We start from the raw sequence: 20,159 nt of genomic DNA, 5'->3' as shown, positions 1-20,159 counted from the left end.
GCCGCGTGTTGACTAGAACTAGTAGCAGAGACCAGGTCTCTCCTGGACTGCTTCTCTGCATGGCTCCCTGTCAGATTCAGAACAGAATTTAAAATTCTTCTTCTACCATCAAAGTCCTCAACAGTCAGGCTCCTTCATCCCTGACAGAGCTCCTAGTCCCCTATGATCCAGCTAGAACCCTTCACTCCCAGGATGCAGGGTTCCTGCTGGTTCCTAGAGTTCTAACAGTAGAATGGAGCCAGAGCCTTCAGCTATCAGGCTCCCCTCCTGTGGAACCGTCTCCCAGTTTCAGTCCAGGACCCAGACCCCCTCTCTAGGTTTAAGAGCAGACTTAAGACCTCCTTGTTGATCAGGCTTATAGTCAGGACTGCTTAGGCTGGCCCTTAGATCTGCAGCTATAGGCTCAGACTGCTGGGATCTCCCATAATGCACTGGGCTTCTCTCTCCTGCTATCCTGCTCTCTTTCCCTCCAGCAGGTCAAAGCAGACGTGCATCCCCACTGATCCTGGATCTGCTCCACCTTCCTGCTGGTAAAGGAAGGTTCTGGTGGCTGCTGTTGCAGGATGTGCTTGCTGATGGAGAATTGTTGGGTGGAGGTTCATTGAAGGAGGGAGGTGCTGGACCTGCTCTGCTTGGAAAGAGTCAGGACAGAACTTTGGCTGGGGTTTGGTGCCACACAAATAAACCTGACTTGACTTAGAGCATCGCATAACAAACACATTCAGAAGTCTTTGATTGAGAATAAGTTCGCAATGTCCTCTCCTGACTCTCCTACATTTGTTCTGTGTTCTGAAGCCAAGAAGGCAGCAGAGTTACCTGCTTGACACGTGGATGGGCAGGGGCTCCAGTCGCTGTACGGGCTGACCAGGCAGTCTCTCTTGCAGGGCAGCAAGCAGGGCCGGACCGTGTCAGGCCGCAGGCTCTCTGGACACCTGAAAGAACATCAGTGAGCTCACAAACACACACAGGATGTCCTTGAAAGGCTGATAGATGGGGTGTGTGTGTGTGTGTGTGTGTGTGTGTGTGTGTGTGTGTGTGTGTGTGTGTGTGTGTGTGTGTGTGTGTGAGAGTGTGTGTGTGTGTGTGTGTGTGTGTGTGTGTGTGTGTGTGTGTGTGTGTGTGTGTGTGTGTGTGTTGCATTAAGGAGGGGGGGGTTCTACATTTTCCATTCCTTAAGCTGACAAAGGCAGGTAAAGAACAAGAATAAGAACAGTATCCACCTGCCTGTCCACTCCTCTGGTCTCCAGCATCAGCAACTTTTTGTTGAGCGTTTATCAAAGAAGAACAAACCCCTGTAGAATCGGACTCACTTCCTGGAGACCGTTACGTAACTAAGGGTTGTCACTGAATCTGAGCCAGTGGAGCTGTTTGGTTTTCCAACGTATTTAAAAGAAATGTGGATATTGCAAGCAAACGTCGTAGTTCGTGGATGACGTAAAGAAACGTGAGAAGCACCGTGTCCACACAGATGCAGTTTCTCTTCCCTGTCCAACACAAGACGAGCAAACAGCTTCCTGTGTAGGTGTGTGTTGGTCCTGCTAGTAACACACAAACACACGTAACCCTGTGAGTGAACACATTTCACTGTGTTTGGTGTGGACAGTAGCACTCAGTCAGGAGTTACCATGTCCCTGTCCAGGGCCAGAAACAATGACATCATCTCCCTGGAGACTAACGATGCTGGATCAAAACTTCACCACTTCCAGGGTTGAAAATACCGGCCAGTTTACTGTCTTTGTGTTTGTTTTACCAATTCTCATGCATCTTGCAATTATACCATCATGCATATGTATTTGAAGGCCCTGCTGCCACTTTGTGTTTTCTGGTTGTAGCCTCCACCTCCTGCCACAGCTGGTGAAGCCAGGTGCACCCCTCTCTATTGATGTGGAAGTGTGTCCCAAGGCAAAAGCTCAGTGCACAGTGTGTAACGGTGGGTTTAGCAGTCAGCGCAAGAATAACAAGCGAGATTCATTTCCATACACAGCATGGGGGCTGGCGGGGTTTGCCTGCGTAGTGCTGCCAGAATAATGCTCCCGTTCTGTTGAATAAATAAGAAGATAATTCATGTTCCCGGCAGCTCCCTTCGGGGCGGAAACAGACCCAGATGCCTCTAGTTGGCCAGCAGCGCATCAGCTCACATCTCTGCCAGACACCAGCAGCAGCACACTAACTAAGAGACTAAATAGGACAACGGGCCTCGTGCAAACAGTGTCAGTCCAAAACAATGGCTGCCTTTCACTTAAACAAATGAGAGCATCGGTCCTAAAGCAACGTTAATCACGCCGCCGCCAGAGGAGCTGAGGAAGCAGAACCACGCTGAGCTCACGCAGCGCACATTTGACTTGGTTTACCAAGGTTCTCCTCATATTTCATGTCATGTCCTTCTTCTCTCGGGCCGTCTGGTGACGATCAAAGAGGATCTAGTTCTATGAGTATTTTTCCAATTCTTTATTCTTAATGGCCGTAGCGGTGAAGCTCGCCGAAGGCTTGGGGTCGGGCCAGCGACGCAGGCAACTCGCTTAGGCAGGTTGTTAACACGTCTGTATCCATGGAGCTCAAGTTTTAGATTCCACACTTGTTTGTGTTGTAAGTTTTTTCAGACTGCTGCCAAAAAAACTAAAACCAGTCCCCCGGCACGGACCCGCCCTGTCCCCCACTGTGGCTGGGCTTCTCTGCGGCGCTCTGACGCCAGGCGACCGCTCTTTGTTCCTCCTGTTTAGATTCAAAAAGCAACTACCAGCGTTCAGCCTTTTTGCTGCCGAGCTTCTTTTGATTCGTGGCTTGCTTGTGAGTCCACTAAACCCAGTGAACGCTGCCAGCTGTCGGCCTGAGCTCTCTGGTTTATTGCTCCAGTGCAGAACTGTTTTGCATCTCCTTGTTTTGTGTAAATTTTGTCAACTTTGATGAGAAAACACATTGTCATTAGTTTTTGTTTTTTCATCTTCTGCATCTGTACTGAAGGTTTCTACATATTTGAGTTGATTTCTGACTAAATGAAGAAAACCTCTAGATGGCTTTGAATTGTATTAACAGTTATTAACAGTTGTGGTTTTCCAATTGTTGTATTCTCTACAGTTCCTGATGACCCTGTGGAGCCTCCCGGAGACAAGAACCAGGCCAACAGACATGGCACCCATAAGAAATACGCTGAAAAGACTCGTTTGAATCGCAAATGTGTAAAAGGTCACATGTTTGTCGGTGGAAAATGAATCTACTTTGTTGTTTTTCAAAGACACTGACTTGGCTTAGAGGACAATAAACTCATACTACAGGTCGATGTTCCGATCATCAGTTGAATCGTTTCAAGAATAGTTTGTAAAATCCTATTTCTCCACCGGTTATTACGGAGGCCTGAGGGGAATATCAGATCCACGCGTGTCATTCATGACACGTTAGCTGAAGAAGAGGTGGAAACATGTTCGTTGGGCTTCCTCAGATTGGAGATTATATCCATGTTCAACCTTCAGTCACACCCGCACCCAGAAATCTGACACGCTGGGGAGACTTACTTTTTTGGAGGGACCTGGCCCACGTTCACGCGGACGCAGATGACTTTACGAGTTTGCATTCCTACAGAACAGGAGACATCGTCGCCACGGGTGCGACCCACAGAAGTGTTGGTGGCTGGGACGGAGGAGTCCTCTATGCACTGCCCCCACGGGCCGGTCTGCCAGTGGTACACGGTGCAGGGGTGGTCGTTGCAGCTCCTCACCTCCTGCAGGGCGCTGATGTTGGGACACTGGATTCCACCTTGAATAGAACACAAACAAGTATCTCGTAAAGTGCTGCCAAATGAGGAGCACCTCAGCTGTGATACTTTAGGGTTCTGCAGAGTCTGGATGTGCAGCAGGACCAGCATGGGAGTCTCAATCTAGGCCCCCCGTCTACACTGGGGTTGGGGTCAAGTGGTGCGTTCAAGGGGAAAAAGGTCTCTGCTGGTGAACATGCACACCACTGAGAGTGCAGTCGTTTAGTTAATTAATCAATTTATTGAGATGTGACTTTATTCTGGAAGTTAACTGAATCTCACCCCTCCAGTCTGGCTTCAGACTCCTTCAGATTTGATTTGATCTCCATCACTTCTCATGACTTGTTCTCAGACTCGAGGTAATTCTCCTACCCAGGAGTGTATTTTGCCCTTCAGTTTCTCACAGGTGCATGTCTTGTTCACTGTAGAACCAAACCGAGGGGCTATAACTTTAGTTTTTCCCCTCAATTACAGTTTTTGTGCTTTGACACTTTGACACTGCCACAAGTTCCAGTTCAGATGATGTTTGTATGTTGTGTTGTATGTTAAATAAAAAGTTTTTTAAAAAAAAGGTTGGTGGATTAGGGCCTGGATTGTAGCAGATGATGACCTTGACGTTTAGCTGTTAGCCGTCAGTCTCTATTAGCTTCAAGCTGCATATACGTGGCTGGATCCCTCTGCATTCTTGAGACATAAAAAAGTAGTGCAGGAGAGAAAAAAATATTTCTGAGCCCAAATCCCTATAAGTGAGTACTGGGAAGGCAAAGTACACTTCAATGGTGAAGTACTGCTTTAACTCGCTTTGAGTCCGACCAGGTTCCTTAACGCTTGATTGACTCAACTCGTGTATTTACCAGCTTCTGCCAGAGCTGTTGATGGGTTCTGCATGATCCCTGAAACGTGTTGTTAGAATTTTTTTCATTGTCCAGTGTTGTAACAATGAATTGTTTTCTACTTTCTTTCACCTGGATGATAGAGCACGAACCTGCAGACACTCCACGTGTGCTGCTGTTATCACACATTGATCCATCGATCTCTCATCAGCCAGAATCCCCGACCGAGGAAATGATCCAGATCGTCAGACTGGACTTTGGCTGTGTTCCCTTTTCTTTCTATCACCAAATATTACTGATTTTATTTTGACATGCAACCGAGAACTATCTCTAATATTGCCATGTGCCATTCCTACACGTAGCGCCAGCTTGGCTGGATGAAGAAAAAAGACCCAGAAATGTAAGCGCAGTGATACGTGCCAACACAGCAGGTGGCACGTCGCTCTGTCAGGAGCCTGACTCACTCACGCGCCTCCTCCTATACAGGAAGCTCTGACGGCACTTCGACTGCATCATTCTGTGCTCAGCTGCATCCACTGATCATAATAACAACAATAGCAATAATCTTAATAAGAAGCATAATATCACATGTGCAGCAACAACACAGTCTGTATGGACCAAGAAGACAAAGACAGACTGGACTCTGGCAGGTTCAGGTACTAGCAGACGCTGGCTCTCCACTGGGACTTATTTGAGAAAAGTTCTCTTGTATTCTGCTTGGAGTCAGTCGACAAAGAACCAGACAGTTGGTCACCCTCAACGCCAACTTGGCTGGACAAAGAAAAAAGACGCTGAAGTTCACAGTAATAATGAAAACAGTCATGACTGCGGCGCTTGTGCTGACATATGCAGTCCACTCACTCAAAGCTGGGACAAATATTTAAAGGAATGTGAAAACTGCACAAAAGGGAGACAAAGAGAAGGAAGCTTGGTGAGCGGTAAATCGCTGGTTGTCTGGTGTCCTGTCTGCTGATCTAGAGACGAGCTTTGACTTGGTGGAGAACAATCATGCAGCAGCATGAGAAAGGGTCTCCAGAGGCCACCAGGCAGGACTGACAGAGATGAGACAACCCCAGAGCCAGAGGCCTTGACAGGGACCCAGGTGGGGTGTGCACACCACGTGACCCTCTTCACCACACAACCTTGTCATTAGCAGCCACTGTCCCCTTGTGAAGAGACCCCCCTCAGAGAAGGTCAGCCATTAGCGCTTCAGAGTTATATCTCCCGTCAGAACCGCAGATACCGCCGACCTCTGTGTGGCACCCTTCACGGAGAGCGTGAACGTGATCGTTCATCAGACCAGGGAGCTCATTACTAGGTAGGAGGCTGCGTCACCATTGCTACACAAGCTAATTGAACAGTGAAATGATGAATCTATTTGAAAGAGATCCCAGACGAGTTCCAGTGCCTTGCATCATCACTGCTCTCACATATTTGCTGGGCTCTGTATTGACTCGACTGGATCTTGTCAGTGGATAATCCCTCCTGTCATTCCCCATCTTTGTCTTGACCTGAATAATGAGCTTGTGACAACACAATATCCTGCTTAGTGTAAACTGAGACTCTATCAGGATTTCAGTCCTTCATTACACAGGAACCCTCCCTGGGATGCACACCCTTAAGTGACTGTTGGTCCGCTAAACCTGAACTTAGCTGCAGGTTGGGCTAACTCATCTAAAGCCCATTTCACACTGCACCAAAAACGCGGGTCAACGCGAGTTTTTGGGCTCTCTAAAAAGGTCGTCTCGGCATTTCGACCCCCATCGACCGACTCCCTAAGCGACCCGGGTGTTTAGCGGCTCGGCTCGTCTGCAGTGTGAGAAGGAAACCCATGTCGTCTCAGGTTAAACGTGACCTTCCTGTCGCGTCCTGATTTTGTCACTGTGTTTTTCAGTGTGAGAAGTGCATGGATAATGCTACATGCCTCAGGTCTGCACATGTTGATCATGGCAGGTGAAAACAGGCAAATGAAGTCTTTGGTCTCAGTTTATGGTGTTCATTTTTCTTTATTAGTCTTGGATTTGCATCAACGATGATGCAGGCTAACTTTTTGGCATTTGTTGCAAAAGATTGATTGCTAAATTCAGCCAGGCACTGCTGGAGCGTCGCCACACAAATGATATGGTAACTGTGACCATGAGCGGAATCACAATCAAAAAACCGACAGAGGACACAATGTACATTTACTCTGAATTAACAAAAAATTAACAAATCTGAGCAAGTTAACAAAGCCAAGAAGGCAAAAAATAAAGCATCTGAAGCAAGCAGCTGTGCAGAGGACCGACGCAGTGGAAAGTCAGGGTTAACTTTAGACCTAACAGACCTCCCTTTTGTTTTAGGAAGATGAATTAGAAGGAAACCTCCCTTACATGAAAGAAACCTCTGACAACTGGCATGGAAACGGGCTGGTCGTCACTGACTGTTCACTGATCACTCGTCTGTCTCCCCAAAGTTTATGAGGCAGATGGATATTTTTTTTAAAACTCTTACCTCGAGCAGCCTTAAGGCGGTTAATTCTCAACTGAAAACAGATTTAAATCTTAGTAAGTGAGCTTCTTGTACTTTAATCCGCTCTACTCCACTGTACTTAGTGACCCATGCTGAATATTGTATCTGTTTGGCCCAGCTGATGACCTGCAGAGACCAGACATGTCACAACAAATCAGCCTGTCTGGAGCTTGTTGTCCACATCCCTCTGCAGCGCTCATGCTCATCCTGTTCATGGATGTCCTCCAGCATGAGCAGGGGGGGTCGTGTGGCCATTACCATGGAAACCCGTCATTTATGAAGAGCCTCCTTACTCCAGCACTTGCTGAGTTGTTCTGAATATGTCGGCGACACCTTGGCACAGAGTGGTCCAGCAGAGAGACAGCAGGAGTTGTTAAAATGCTAGCGGGGCTGTAAGAGGCTACGTTTAGCTGCGCTGCTCGTCAGACACTCACCATCTGTGCAGCCTCCTGTTGTGGCTCCTAAGAAGGTTTGATGTGAACGGCTCAGTTTGAGAGTTGCACTTAAAAGCAGAGGCCTTTCTGTTTGACTCACTGCAGCATCATTTAGAGCACTTAATAGGAATACTCAGTAATACTCAGTACTGCTCAGTACTACTCAGTAATACAACTACAGAGGTGGAACAGGCTGGTTCCTATTCTAAGAGAATTGGGTTCTTGCTAAGCCAGCAGATTGGTGGAGAGAGTTTCCCTCACCCCCGCCTCCCTCTAGTTTAACAACTACCAACTAAAGCAACAACGATTGCTACCACCAACTTAGAACATCAAAAAGGAATGTACCAAAGACTGGACGGACCGAAGGCAGCAGGGAGGGACCTTGAAGAGAAGTGAACCTTATGAATGTTTAAAGAAGGAGCATATTGAAGTAAAACGTTTGACCATGTGACTGCAATCACTAAGCTTCAGTGCACAGGTCTGCGAGCATGTCGCTCCTTACCCTGCATCACAGTAACCCACGCCACCACCTTTGCAGTCGCTGCAGAGGAACACACAGAATGACTTATTTGGCTTTCACATTTCCCTCAGTGAATAAAAAAAGGAGGCAAATGAGAGTCGTAGCTGTGGCAGGATCTTAAGATGTAACAGCAGAGTAGTGAATCACTACATGGCACTAAGACACATGAACATTTCTCTGCCACGTGTTGCCCAGAGTGTCTGAGGCTGTTTGGTTTGTCGGTGCAGGTCTCCTACCTTCTCCTGCGTTGTAGGCCAGGATTGAGCGAGCTCTCGTCTGCTTGCCCTCTGTGTTCTTTCCAGAGCAAGTGTGGGAGCAGAGGGACCAGGGGGTCCAGGGACTAAGGGCACAGTCCTTTGGGCAAGGCACCTCGCAGATGACTGGCATGGGCAGAATGGCATCTCGGCACAGCTGCCTCTCCACATGTTCTCCTGGATGCAGAAAGACAGCAAACAGTCACTGTGATGGTGACAACACTTTCCAAAATGACCGTTTCTCATTATTTGTGTTGGCCAGGGATTCCCAAAGTGTGGTGCGCGCATCGAGCTGCCACTAGGGTGTGCACAACAAGATAAAAAATGTGACGGCGGTTTGGAGTGTTTTTTAAGTGGGATGTTCCCACACAATAAAGACATGTAAATCAACATTTCCTTTGTAAAATTTAAAACTGACGTATTAATCAATAAGTAAATGCAGGCTATTCAAAACGCACCTTTCTTAAGATGAAGAGTAGAGGAAGTTATTTTCCATGCACTAAATGCAGCCTTGTTGAGGTACTTTTCCCGACGGTGCAGGCAATTGGGAGTGCGTCAACCCGGTTGGGGTATAGAAGGAGGTGCGCGGCCAAAAGAAGCTTGGGAACTGCTGGTTTAGGCCATAGATGAAAATGTGGCTGCATGAGTTTCATCTTGAGTGCAGTTGTGCCCGAGGCACAGCGCCAGCAGCCAGGTGCCCCTGCAGGACTTGAGTCCGGTCTACTCATTAATCTGGTGAACTTGGATTGATTCAACTTTTCTTCAATTCCCCATAACTACATTCTTTTTAAATATAAAGTTGGAATGATTAACAACCAGTGAGTGAAAAAGGTCAAAGTCAATGCCCAATGGCTAAATATAGCTAAGATCACATGGCACTGACACTGGCCCACATCGCTAAGACCGAGTCAGGACCAGGTGTGAGAAGTCCTCGTCTAAACCAAGACAGACGTCTCTAATTAGAAACCAAGCCCAGATATCTCTCTATTTGATGAAAACCACCAGAAGCTCTGTCACCAGCTTTCTTGCCTCCCTCCAAACATCAGTGTTGCTAACTGTCACCTCAATTTAACCTCGTAGTTTTTCTTTTAACTCAACTGTTTGAAGTCCCTAACAAAGCCCTGGAGACCTCGTCTTTTCAGCCCACAGTTGAAGAGAGGATGATGAAGTATTTCATATGGGGACGTACACTCAGAGGCTCCGATCTATCCATTTGCTCCTGAGGTGTTTTGAAGAGAGAGAGGGTGTTGAGTAGGTAATGTGGTCTACATTGATCCAGATCTGCAGGCTGTCCTCGCTCCCCTTACTTTCCTCATCCATACCGTGGCTGAAGGACCATATCTGCGAAAATCTCATTGTGAAGGGGAGGGAGAATGGCAACCAGTCAAGCGAATGACACGCCCGCGTCCTCGGGGGAAAAACGGATCCATTTTCATCAGGAGACAACAAGAGATCAATAAGAGGCCAGTCAAGAGGAATTCTGAGGGATGGCACATGGCTGTGGGGGAGGGCTGATGCTTGTGATGGGGGCTGTTTGGAGGACGGCGGTAATGGAAGACTTCCGTGTGACAGATGTTGGAGGGAATCACTGCAGGGCCGGTTGGCTATCATGCTAGATTCTGTGACTTCTTGACCTTCAACACCCCCATCAGGCACAGAAGATGCATGCTCTCCAGAAGACAGGTACATCCTTTTACCTGCCCCCTACTGGTAGCTCAGTGTAATTACTACAGTCCTGAAAGTGATCAACTAAGCAAACACTTCACCTAAAAAGAAATTGTTCCTAGAAGTTAACAGACGAACATATTCTGATCTCTGGGTGGTGGATCATGAGGTTTTGTGGGTGTGGAAATATATTTTCAAGTGCTGTTGTTTGGAGAACTTCCTGTTGTGAAGCACTTGAATGTGACATTGAAAGGTCGGCTCCCATTCAGACTCTTCAGACAACAACTCATCAAATTATGTTTGAGGTTTTGGATGAATGCGTAGTTTGATAGTATCTTAGTTTGTTTGTCATCAGGCTTTCATTTCGTTTACAGGCAGAAGACAAATGAAGGACAAAGACAAATGATTCACCAATGATTATGACTCTTAAATTCCGCTCACGTCTAACTTCTCTCGCAGGGTAGTCAAGGAACGTTCAGACATCACACTCATGTGCACCTCCTCACAGAGCAGCATCTGCTCCTACAGCTACAGACGTTGCCCACTTTAGAGAAGGATAAGCCCAGTGACGCATCATCAGCCTCAGTTGACAAATGTACTGGCGTGAATGTTGGCGGGTGTGAGTCCACATGACGCCTCATTTTACAGAACACGCTGAGGCTGATCTCAAAATGATGTCACCACATAGTTTGTCCTGCACAGCACGTTTACACTTCTGGTCATCAACATGGACTCAGTCCATCCGTCAGCTCGGTTCCTATTACTGAGTTACACTTTGTCACCTTCAGACATCAAGAGAGATTTTTTTTACTCAGGAAAATGTGTTTGTAGTTGAAGTTCAATCCACTGAAATGATGCTGTAGCAGGAATCTCACGCTAGCTTGACAGAGTCGATGTTGAGGGGACATTGACTTCACTCATGCCGTTCAATCCGTAATTAGTCAATGGGGCCTTAAGATATCATCCCAATGGTCAGATATCAGAGACTTTTGACCCCGCGTCACCAGTCAGACTGGAGGTTCAGGTCTCCTTCGTCTCCAGTGAGCATCTTCCCTGTGCCGCGAGCAGAACTTTGAGCTTTCACAGCTGGAATGTATTCAGGGGACAGAGTGAGTGGCAGCTCCCAGGCAGAGTAACTAAACAAATGTCACACGAGGAGAAATGAATCATCTCCAGTGTAAATGTCTGATGTCAGAGAAAGCTGTACAGGAAAGAAGCACCTTCCTTGTCTCCGGTTCCACAGCTTGTTCAAATAATTCTGCTACACTCACAGATCTGAGAGGCTGCGGCGATAGGCAGCAACTGAAGCAATGAAAAGCGACAATTCTTTCTTTCTTTTAACATTGCACAGATCAGACAAGAGCAACCTCTGTCTGAACCTCTGTTGATGGAGCTGTAGCAGACAGAGGATGACATCTGCTCTGCTCTCCTCCGCCACATCCAGGAGATTTAGCTTCTCACACACAGCAAGAAACCGGGGGAGAAAGGTAGCCTCAACACAAGCTGACTGCACTCATCTGATCTGCTCACTACTCTGATCCGCAGAGACGCAAACCTCCCTCCTCAGCTCAGAGCCTCTCCAGGTGTGAGGTCACCTTCAGCAGCGCTGCCTTCATCACTGAGACTGACATTGCATTCTACACTGGTGGAGAAATATAAGGGGAGGACGGATGTAAAGATGCAGGTACGATTCCTTCCGACCGGATCAGAACTATTAATGGGTGTCATCTCTCCTGTTCATACATCAACACAAACTCACCACTTTAGTTAAGATAATGAAAAAGTTCAACTGAGGTGTAGGCCCACCTCAGGACCAGAGGTCAAAATACCAAAAGGATCCCAAAAATACAAACCCTGGCAGGTAAAATAATTGGTCAAAAATGCAAAGGTCCAAAACGTCACTCACATGAAACATCAAAGACTCTCATTCCCTCAGTGATTAAGTTACAATAGAGAGAGGATTATGTCACATGATGATGTCACATCGGCCATGTTCTTATCGTTCGGTGTGAACGCACAGTGAGTCTGATCAGAGAGTGAGAGCAGAGCTGAGAGCTGGCCCTTTAAGAACCCCTCCCCCACTGCTCTGTCTTTGATCTGTGCTACAGAGAGAGCAGAGCTGAGAGCTGGCCCTTTAAGAACCCCTCCCCCACTGCTCTGTCTTTGATCTGTGCTAGAGTGAGAGCAGAGCTGAGAGTTGGCCCTTTAAGAACCCCTCCCCCACTGCTCTGTCTTTGATCTGTGCTAGAGTGAGAGCAGAGCTGAGAGCTGGCCCTTTAAGAACCCCTCCCTCACTGCTCTGTCTTTGATCTGTGCTAGAGTGAGAGCAGAGCTGAGAGCTGGCCCTTTAAGAACCCCTCCCCCACTGCTCTGTCTTTGATCTGTGCTAGAGTGGAGAGCAGAGCTGAGAGCTGGCCCTTTAAGAACCCCTCCCCCACTGCTCTGTCTTTGATCTGTGCTAGAGTGGAGAGCAGAGCTGAGAGCTGGCCCTTTAAGAACCCCTCCCCCACTGCTCTGTCTTTGATCTGTGTCAGAGTGAGAGCAGAGCTGAGAGCTGGCCCTTTAAGAACCCCTCCCCCACTGCTCTGTCTTTGATCTGTGCTAGAGTGAGAGCAGAGCTGAGAGCTGGCCCTTTAAGAACCCCTCCCCCACTGCTCTGTCTTTGATCTGTGCTAGAGTGAGAGCAGAGCTGAGAGCTGGCCCTTTAAGAACCCCTCCCCCACTGCTCTGTCTTTGATCTGTGTCAGAGTGAGAGCAGAGCTGAGAGCTGGCCCTTTAAGAACCCCTCCCCCACTGCTCTGTCTTTGATCTGTGCTAGAGTGAGAGCAGAGCTGAGAGCTGGCCCTTTAAGAACCCCTCCCCCACTGCTCTGTCTTTGATCTGTGCTAGAGTGAGAGCAGAGCTGAGAGCTGGCCCTTTAAGAACCCCTCCCCCACTGCTCTGTCTTTGATCTGTGCTAGAGTGAGATCAGAGCTGAGAGCTGGCCCTTTAAGAACCCCTCCCCCACTGCTCTGTCTTTGATCTGTGCTAGAGTGGAGAGAGAGGAGGAGCACCAGAATTGGAGTGTGGAAAAGTGGAATAAGTCGGCATACGTTGGTCAAGAGTGACTCATAATACCATGTTTTTGTAGGGGTTTTTGTCAGGAATGCAGTGGTTTGTTAAAGCTGTGGGATGGATGGTGTAGACGTGAGAAGCGTTTGTTTGACAGTATGTACCCTGAGAGGACACCGTCTCCCTATAAGTTTCCATTGAATGTGACGTGTGTGAAAAGTGTCTCCCCGAATTTGACGGCTTATAAAATGGAAACCGAGTAATTCATATAAAAACTTTTACCAACTTTTGATCAGGACAGTTTTGTGACTAATTGGTGAAATTTTGGAAGCGATACCATGAACGTTTGTTGGGGGAGCAAAATTGTCAAAAATTGGACATTCGTGTCCAAATTGTGGACGTGCTGTTGGAGTGAGGTCAGGGGTACGTGTGTATGAGTTGTCCGTCTTGACGAGAGGAATCCAATGGTGTTGTTTCCATGTCTGTAGGACATTCATACGGGCCGTAACAGGGTTCTTTGTGTATGTAGGTGGCTCTATTGAGTAGAGCACTGTGGTTTTTTAAATATCTAAATTTTCGCCGGCGCCGACAAGTGTGCCAAATTTGGTGAGTTTTTGAGCATGTTTAGGGGGTCAAATTAAGCATCAAAGTGGTAGGAGAAGAAAGAAAGAATTTTGCGAGCAAGAACAGTTAAGACCAGGTTTTGAATGGGTGTGTAGGGGAAAACCGGCTCCGGCCTGTCTCCCTGAGCACCCCCATGTTTTTTTTTTGAGGGGGGGGGGGGGCTGGGACACTGTTTAGTGTGTTTTTAGTGCTGCTGCTGTGTTGCTCTACCGAGCAAACATAATAGGGTCTTCGCCCCAGAGTACCTCCAGGCTCAGGCCCTAAAAATGGATGGATGGATGGGTTATAAGGAAGGTGAAGAGGATGAGGAGGATGAGGAGGATGTGGAGGGTGAGGAAAGTGAGGTGGATGTGGAGGGAGAGAAGGGTGAGGAGAGTGAGGAGGATGTGGAGGGTGAGGTGGATGTGGATGGTGAGAAGGGTGAGGAGAGTGAGGAGGATGTGGAGGGTGAGGAGGGTGAGGTGGATGTGGAAGGTGAGGAGAATGAGGAGGATGTGGAGGGTGAGGAGAGTGAGGAGAGTGAGGTGGATGTGGAGGGTGAGGAGAGCGAGGAGGGTGAGGTGGATGTGGAAGGTGAGGAGAGTGAGGAGAGTGGTAATCACTGCAACAAGACACTTCAGCCTGTGAATACCACTCTTCATTATGACTCTCTCTCTCTCGTTCTTCCTCTCGCTCTCTTTCTCTCCATCTCTCCCTCTTGCTCATTCTCTTGCTCTCCCCAGAGCCCTCATTAGCAGCTACTATGGTGGATTCAGGAAACTATTTATAATTCACACACACACACGCGCACACACACACACACACACACACACACACACACACACACACACACCTGGTCTTACACTTGTCCTGAGGACCCCACTCTGACATGGTACACCCCCCAGCCCCTGACTCTCACCTTGACCAGTCTTCCAAACCAGATTCTGACCCTGAACCTGGTCTTTACTCTCAGTTTATAATTGTGACATGTGGGGTCCCACATTTTAGTCCACCAAAAGGCGCTGGACCCATGGAGTCCACTAAAACAAGCCCACACACGGTTTTTGTGGGAACTCACTGGATGCTGAGGTCATGAATATTTCAGGTTCAGGTGAAGACGAAGCTGCTCTGCCTCCTCCATGATGAATGCGTGCTATCAGTGATAACAGCCGCTGGTGCGGCCAGGTTATCAAGCTTTTTGTCTGTTCGGGGAAGCGTCTCCGTCCTGTCACTGGATGTCACAGCTGATGTCATTTCTCCTGCCAGTCACGTCATCTAATTCTGACATCATACATTCTAAAAATCAGAAATGTGTCCAAACCCTCTGAGGGTTCATTTACCATAACAAATGTTTGTTTTTACACGGACCGCCTCCGAGAACATGCAAAGGGGCTGGAGGCTGCAGTTCAGCATCTCATGGGGATGATTCCAATCCTCAAAGGGGGGAAATATTTCAGGTAATCCCAGTTGCTTCACACCCAAACCCATGAGTTCTACTCTGATGCCACATGAATCCTGTAACTGCTGCACAGCTCTCCAGTTCCAGCTCCGTTCCACTGGACCTCCAGGTACTGGTGAGGCTGCAGCAGCTCTCCTGTGACTGTGAGCCTGACCTTCACCTGTTGAGTGACGAAATGTCCCTGATCTACAGTGGCAGAGGGTCCTCATCGAAGCAATCAGGGACAAGGAAGAAGGTCTGAGGGTTTAAGCTCTTATCAAGTATACCAACCAGTGTTTTAGTGAATCATCTTCAACATCCATCAGGTTAAATCTGACGGTAAATTCATGGATCATTTCCTACTTCCTCATGCTATAGCGCCCACTTGTGTCCTCAGTGCAGGGACTGCACCCCACCTCTACCAGTCATGAGGGACTGGGGCCTGAGCTGAAGCTGGTAGTAAGAATCTGAAGGTCTCTTGGTTGCATCGCTGCACATCGACCGGTTCCTCCCTCCATCACCTGTCAGTCTGGCCCAGGGTCAACGACGCTGTCAAACATGCGGACGCGCCTCCACACACCAAGTTCCACTGATCCACGCAGCACTTCTGACTTCTCACTGGCTGCTGTTGGCTCACATCACACCTCATTAGCATAAAGTTGACAAGTCAAGACACCAGGTCTTATAAAAAAATAGACCTCAAGACTCTCCAGCTGGTCCAGAACGCTGCTGCCGCGTGTTGACTAGAACTGGTAGCAGAGACCAGGTCTCTCCTGGACTGGCTTCTCTGCATGGCTCACTCTCAAATTCAGAATAGAATTTAAAATTCTTCTTCTACCATCAAAGTCCTCAACAGTCAGGCTCCTTCATCCCTGACAGAGCTCCTAGTCCCCTATGATCCAGCTAGAACCCTTCACTCCGAGGATGCAGGGTTCCTGCTGGTTCCTAGAGTTCTAACAGTAGAATGGAGCCAGAGCCTTCAGCTATCAGGCTCCCCTCCTGTGGAACCGTCTCCCAGTTTCAGTCCAGGACCCAGACCCCCTCTCTATGTTTAACAGCAGACTTAAGACCTTCCTTGTTGATCAGGCTTATAGTCAGGACTGCTTAGGCTGGCCCTTAGATCTGCTGCTATAGGCTCAGACTGCTGGGATCTCCCATGATGCACTGGGCTTCTCTCTCCTCCTCCTGTCCTCATACGTGTTACTAACTCCTCTTCTCTCCCCTCATCCCAGATCCTGGTGCTGCTGGAAGAGGCTCCAGACCTGAAAAGGCTCCAGCTGTCACCTGTAGCTCCACCTGCTCACGTCCCCGTCTGTCCATCAGTCTCTCCTCCTTTCTCTCTCTCTTTATCTCTGTCCCTCTCTTTCCTTCTGTCTCTCTGTCTTCCTCCATTCTCTGTCTTTGTCTCTGTCCTGCTCTCCTGCTCTCTCTCCGTCCCCACTGATCCTGGATCTGCTCCACCTTCCTGCTGGTAAAGGAAGGTTCTGGTGGCTGCTGTTGCAGGATGTGCTTGCTGATGGAGAATTGTTGGGTGGAGGTTCATTGAAGGAGGGAGGTGCTGGACCTGCTCTACTTGGAAAGAGTCAGGACAGAACTTTGGTTGGGGTTTGGTGCCACACAAATAAACCTGACCTGACTTACTACAAACAGATGACCTCACTCTCGCCCTCCACGATCGTAGTAAAGAATCGAAGCCATGTGTTTTCACTTGAATAGTCCACACAAATACTTGACGATGTTGCACAAGGTGAATGACCTCAGCTGACAAAGATCTTCTTTCTCTCCAACAACAAAGACTCAAATCTTTGTACATTTGGGCTGAATTATTATTAACAGCCATTTAAGCACCACAAAGATTCATGTAGAACAATGAGAACATTAAGAAACACGTGCCATGGTGGAGAGCAGCATTCGGACTCACCATCGCTGTTGACACACTGCACCTGAGGGATCTGTGTTCCGGGCCCACAGTCCCTCTCATTATCGGGGAGGCACTCTTCCAGTTGAACCACCAGCCAGTCGTAGCAGCTGGGGTCTTCACATGGTATTGCTTCCACAAGGTGGGGGCAGTTCCCCGTCCCGCCCGTCGGCTCATTGGCTATCTTCCTCTTCCTCAGTTTGAACCCTGTCAAGGAACAACAGGAACTTACTGAAGACAATGAACACAAACCAGCCCCCCCTCCAATCCACCACGTCACACGTTCAACAGCACGCACATTAACTCACTGCATGCCGCCGGTGTGTCTTTGATGGTAACTTAATGTTGCATGTACAGTGACATGACCTCACTCAACCACTGGTTCAGTCTAGGCGTGCAGCCGGTAATGCAGGAAGCTATTCGTTCAGCCGTGTGTCACCTCCTCTGCTCAAGGACACCAGGCTCCACGACCCAGGACCAAACCAAGGTCACCCCCTCCCCCATCCACACTCCTGCTCTGGCCCGATAAGGTAGCAGCCCTGGAGTGCCAGCAGGGCTGAGGTGGAGAAACCTCCCCCCTTCACACACACAATTCTTTTACTCTCTGAAGCCTTTATTTAATCAGGCAGGTGAGCTCAACATGTACCGTCATGTGTTTCAACCCCCTGATGGAAGCTCTATCTGTGTGTGTGTGTGGGGGGGGGGGGGGGGGGGGACTTGGGGTGCAGGGGATTCGATTGTATCAGGCATCACTCACATGCTATCTGCAGGGTGTATTATGAGTGGCCTGGCTGCAAGATAGCAAGGCAGCTGCTGTCAGCGCTGGACTCTTCATTTTGACAGGAGACACACACACACACACACACACACACACACACACACACAGAAACAACATCTGGTGGAGTGCATCAGCTCAGGGGAGGAAGACTACAATCTAAGTGATCCTCAACAGTGACAGAAAAAGGAAAATTCTCTACTTCTATTAACTGTCAAGCAACTGACGCACTTCACTGCGTCTGTAGAGGCTGTGTGAGGCGTGTCACTTGGCCCACAGGAAACATGAGGCTCTGAACGCTCCCAGGGGCTAAAGTGTCTCCTCTGGATTACCACCACCTGTGCAGTATCACTGGATCTACTTTTCTAGATTGATGGAAAGACAAAAAAAACTAAATGCTGCATCACTTCATTTGTTTCTTCTGAGAAAACAAAGACACCAACACGGTAGATGTGTGTGATACCAGGCTGGCTATGTGGAGGTGATGCGACAAACCCTGTACCCCGTTGTCGTTGTTGATGGCTGCATATTAATCATATTACTGCTACATGGAGTCATTGAAGTTTAGCAGCTCAGTGTCAGGAAGATAAAAGGAGTTAAAGCAGGAAGACTCACTTTAGTCCCATTTTCTACTAGATAATGAGATAGGTGGTATGCATACTTGAGCAGCTGCGTGTGTGTGAGTGTGTGTTCCTGCTCACTTTGCATGATGTACAGTAGATGACAGCAAGCGCACAAGTGGTGCAGTGAGGAAATGAGCGACTGGGAGTGGATCCATCATTAAGATGCATGGAGGAGAGTTTCCAACCATCTCCTTCATTTGGGCCGCTTCATTAAGGCAGAGTCAACATGCATTAGTCATGGCCGACGCCGCTGTTCCAGGGATAATTAGGGGCTGAAGCAGCCACCGCGTCAACTGCACTGATGAACTCACACAAGCTGCTACAGTCACTGAAATATCGCGCTCTGGCTCCCTCTGCAAACCTCTCCCTCCACCGGTGCCTCCTCTGGTGGGGCAAACTGCCTCCGGCACACCGATGTTTACCGGTGTCAGGAGCAGGCTAAGAGCTCAGGACAGACCACACCGACGCTCACGCTGGATTCCCTTTCTTTGGCAGCATCTGAATATTCTGTCTCCTCTGTTAGAACCTTTTTGCGTTCACACTGACTGTGACAGTTTGCTAGATTAAACAGCTTTGACTGGACTTACAGGATAAAACAGGATCCAGTAAGACCCTCCTCTCACTCACTGAACCATGGGCAGTATCATGGAGGACCTCCACCTCCGTTACTGACAGGAAGTCACGTGGCCTCATGGCAGAGGTTTGTCTTTTTCAGGCAGTGTTTTTGTGTTGTTTTTCATGTGTTTTTGGGCTGCAGAGTTAATGTGACTTCCTCTCAGTCACGGGGGAGAGGCTGAGATGTCTGCCCCTGGTCTGGGAAAAGGAACCCTTATCGTTTTGTTCACTGATCTTAAGGAACTCATCGGGCTCTTTCAATTCATGTGCAGATGTTTGCTTCAAGTATTACTTTTGTATCGACTCCAATCCAGTTAGAACGCTACTTTCATGATGCGGGGCCGTGTCAAAGAGCGCCCAACCAGAGGCGTTGGTCATACAGCTTCATAGAGCAGGTGTGGATTATTCAGGATGAAGCACTTGAGAGTTTAAACAGACGTTTCTGGACAGTTTAGCTGCTGTTAGCATCAGTCTCCGTTAGCTTCAAGCTAAACATACGTGGCTGGTTCTTCCTGCATTCTGGAGTCACAAAGAAGTGATGAAGGGGGAAAAAATGTTTTCGTGAACTGAATACTCCTGTTAGTGAGAACTTGAAGGAAAAAATACACTTCTTGGGTAAAGGATAACTTTAACAGTTGAATGATGTCATATAATGACCTGTTTGCCATTTTTGTCATCGGATTAGCGATTTTACTATGAACCACATTTTGATACTAATACTTTTATTTGTACATAATTTTCCCTTTTATGGAGTATTTCTCTACCACTCAGCTAGGGTACTTTTATGTCGTAGAGGACATGGGTACGTTTTCTGGCCCATACTGTACCTTTCTTGGCTGTCTGGTCCTGGCAGTTCTCGTAGGTGCAGGGTCCCCAGGCACTCCAGGTGGACACTTCACACTCAACAGGACAGTTTATATGGCAGAGCTGTGTGGTGTTAGGGGGGACGCCCAGACACAAGTCCCCATCCACTGGTCGCGATGCTATGAGAGACACATGAGAACATGTCAAGGCCACACCAGGCAGTCTGCAGGTAGGGGGAGGGATGCCAGGACACCTAGTGATGGTGATGGTGATGATGGTCACGAGCGCAGCCAGAGATTATGTTGAGAAGTAGTGCAGGTTGCACGGGTGCATGATCCATCAGATTTTATTTTGTTTGACCACCGCTACC

General features: G+C 48.3%; 1 protein-coding gene across 1 annotated transcript in view; it reads right to left on the bottom strand.

The window, feature by feature from the left end:
- The window catches only part of thsd7aa (thrombospondin, type I, domain containing 7Aa), a 104,150-nt gene that overhangs the window by 26,840 nt on the left and 57,151 nt on the right, over positions 1–20,159 (bottom strand). The window contains exons 5-9 of the mRNA XM_086193286.1: positions 19,813–19,968; positions 16,976–17,179; positions 8,280–8,474; positions 3,510–3,750; positions 817–932 (exon numbers count right to left, since the gene is read on the bottom strand). Coding sequence (XP_086049412.1) covers positions 817–932; positions 3,510–3,750; positions 8,280–8,474; positions 16,976–17,179; positions 19,813–19,968 — 912 coding nt within the window. The remainder of the gene's footprint in view (positions 1–816; positions 933–3,509; positions 3,751–8,279; positions 8,475–16,975; positions 17,180–19,812; positions 19,969–20,159) is intronic.

Source organism: Aulostomus chinensis, chromosome 22, assembly GCF_037954235.1.
Source record: "Aulostomus chinensis isolate RoL2024-O1b breed Wild chromosome 22, RoL_Achi_v1.0, whole genome shotgun sequence".
In the NCBI taxonomy this organism is placed as follows: Eukaryota; Metazoa; Chordata; class Actinopteri; order Syngnathiformes; family Aulostomidae; genus Aulostomus; species Aulostomus chinensis.
This window is presented reverse-complemented; position numbering and strand designations above follow the sequence as displayed.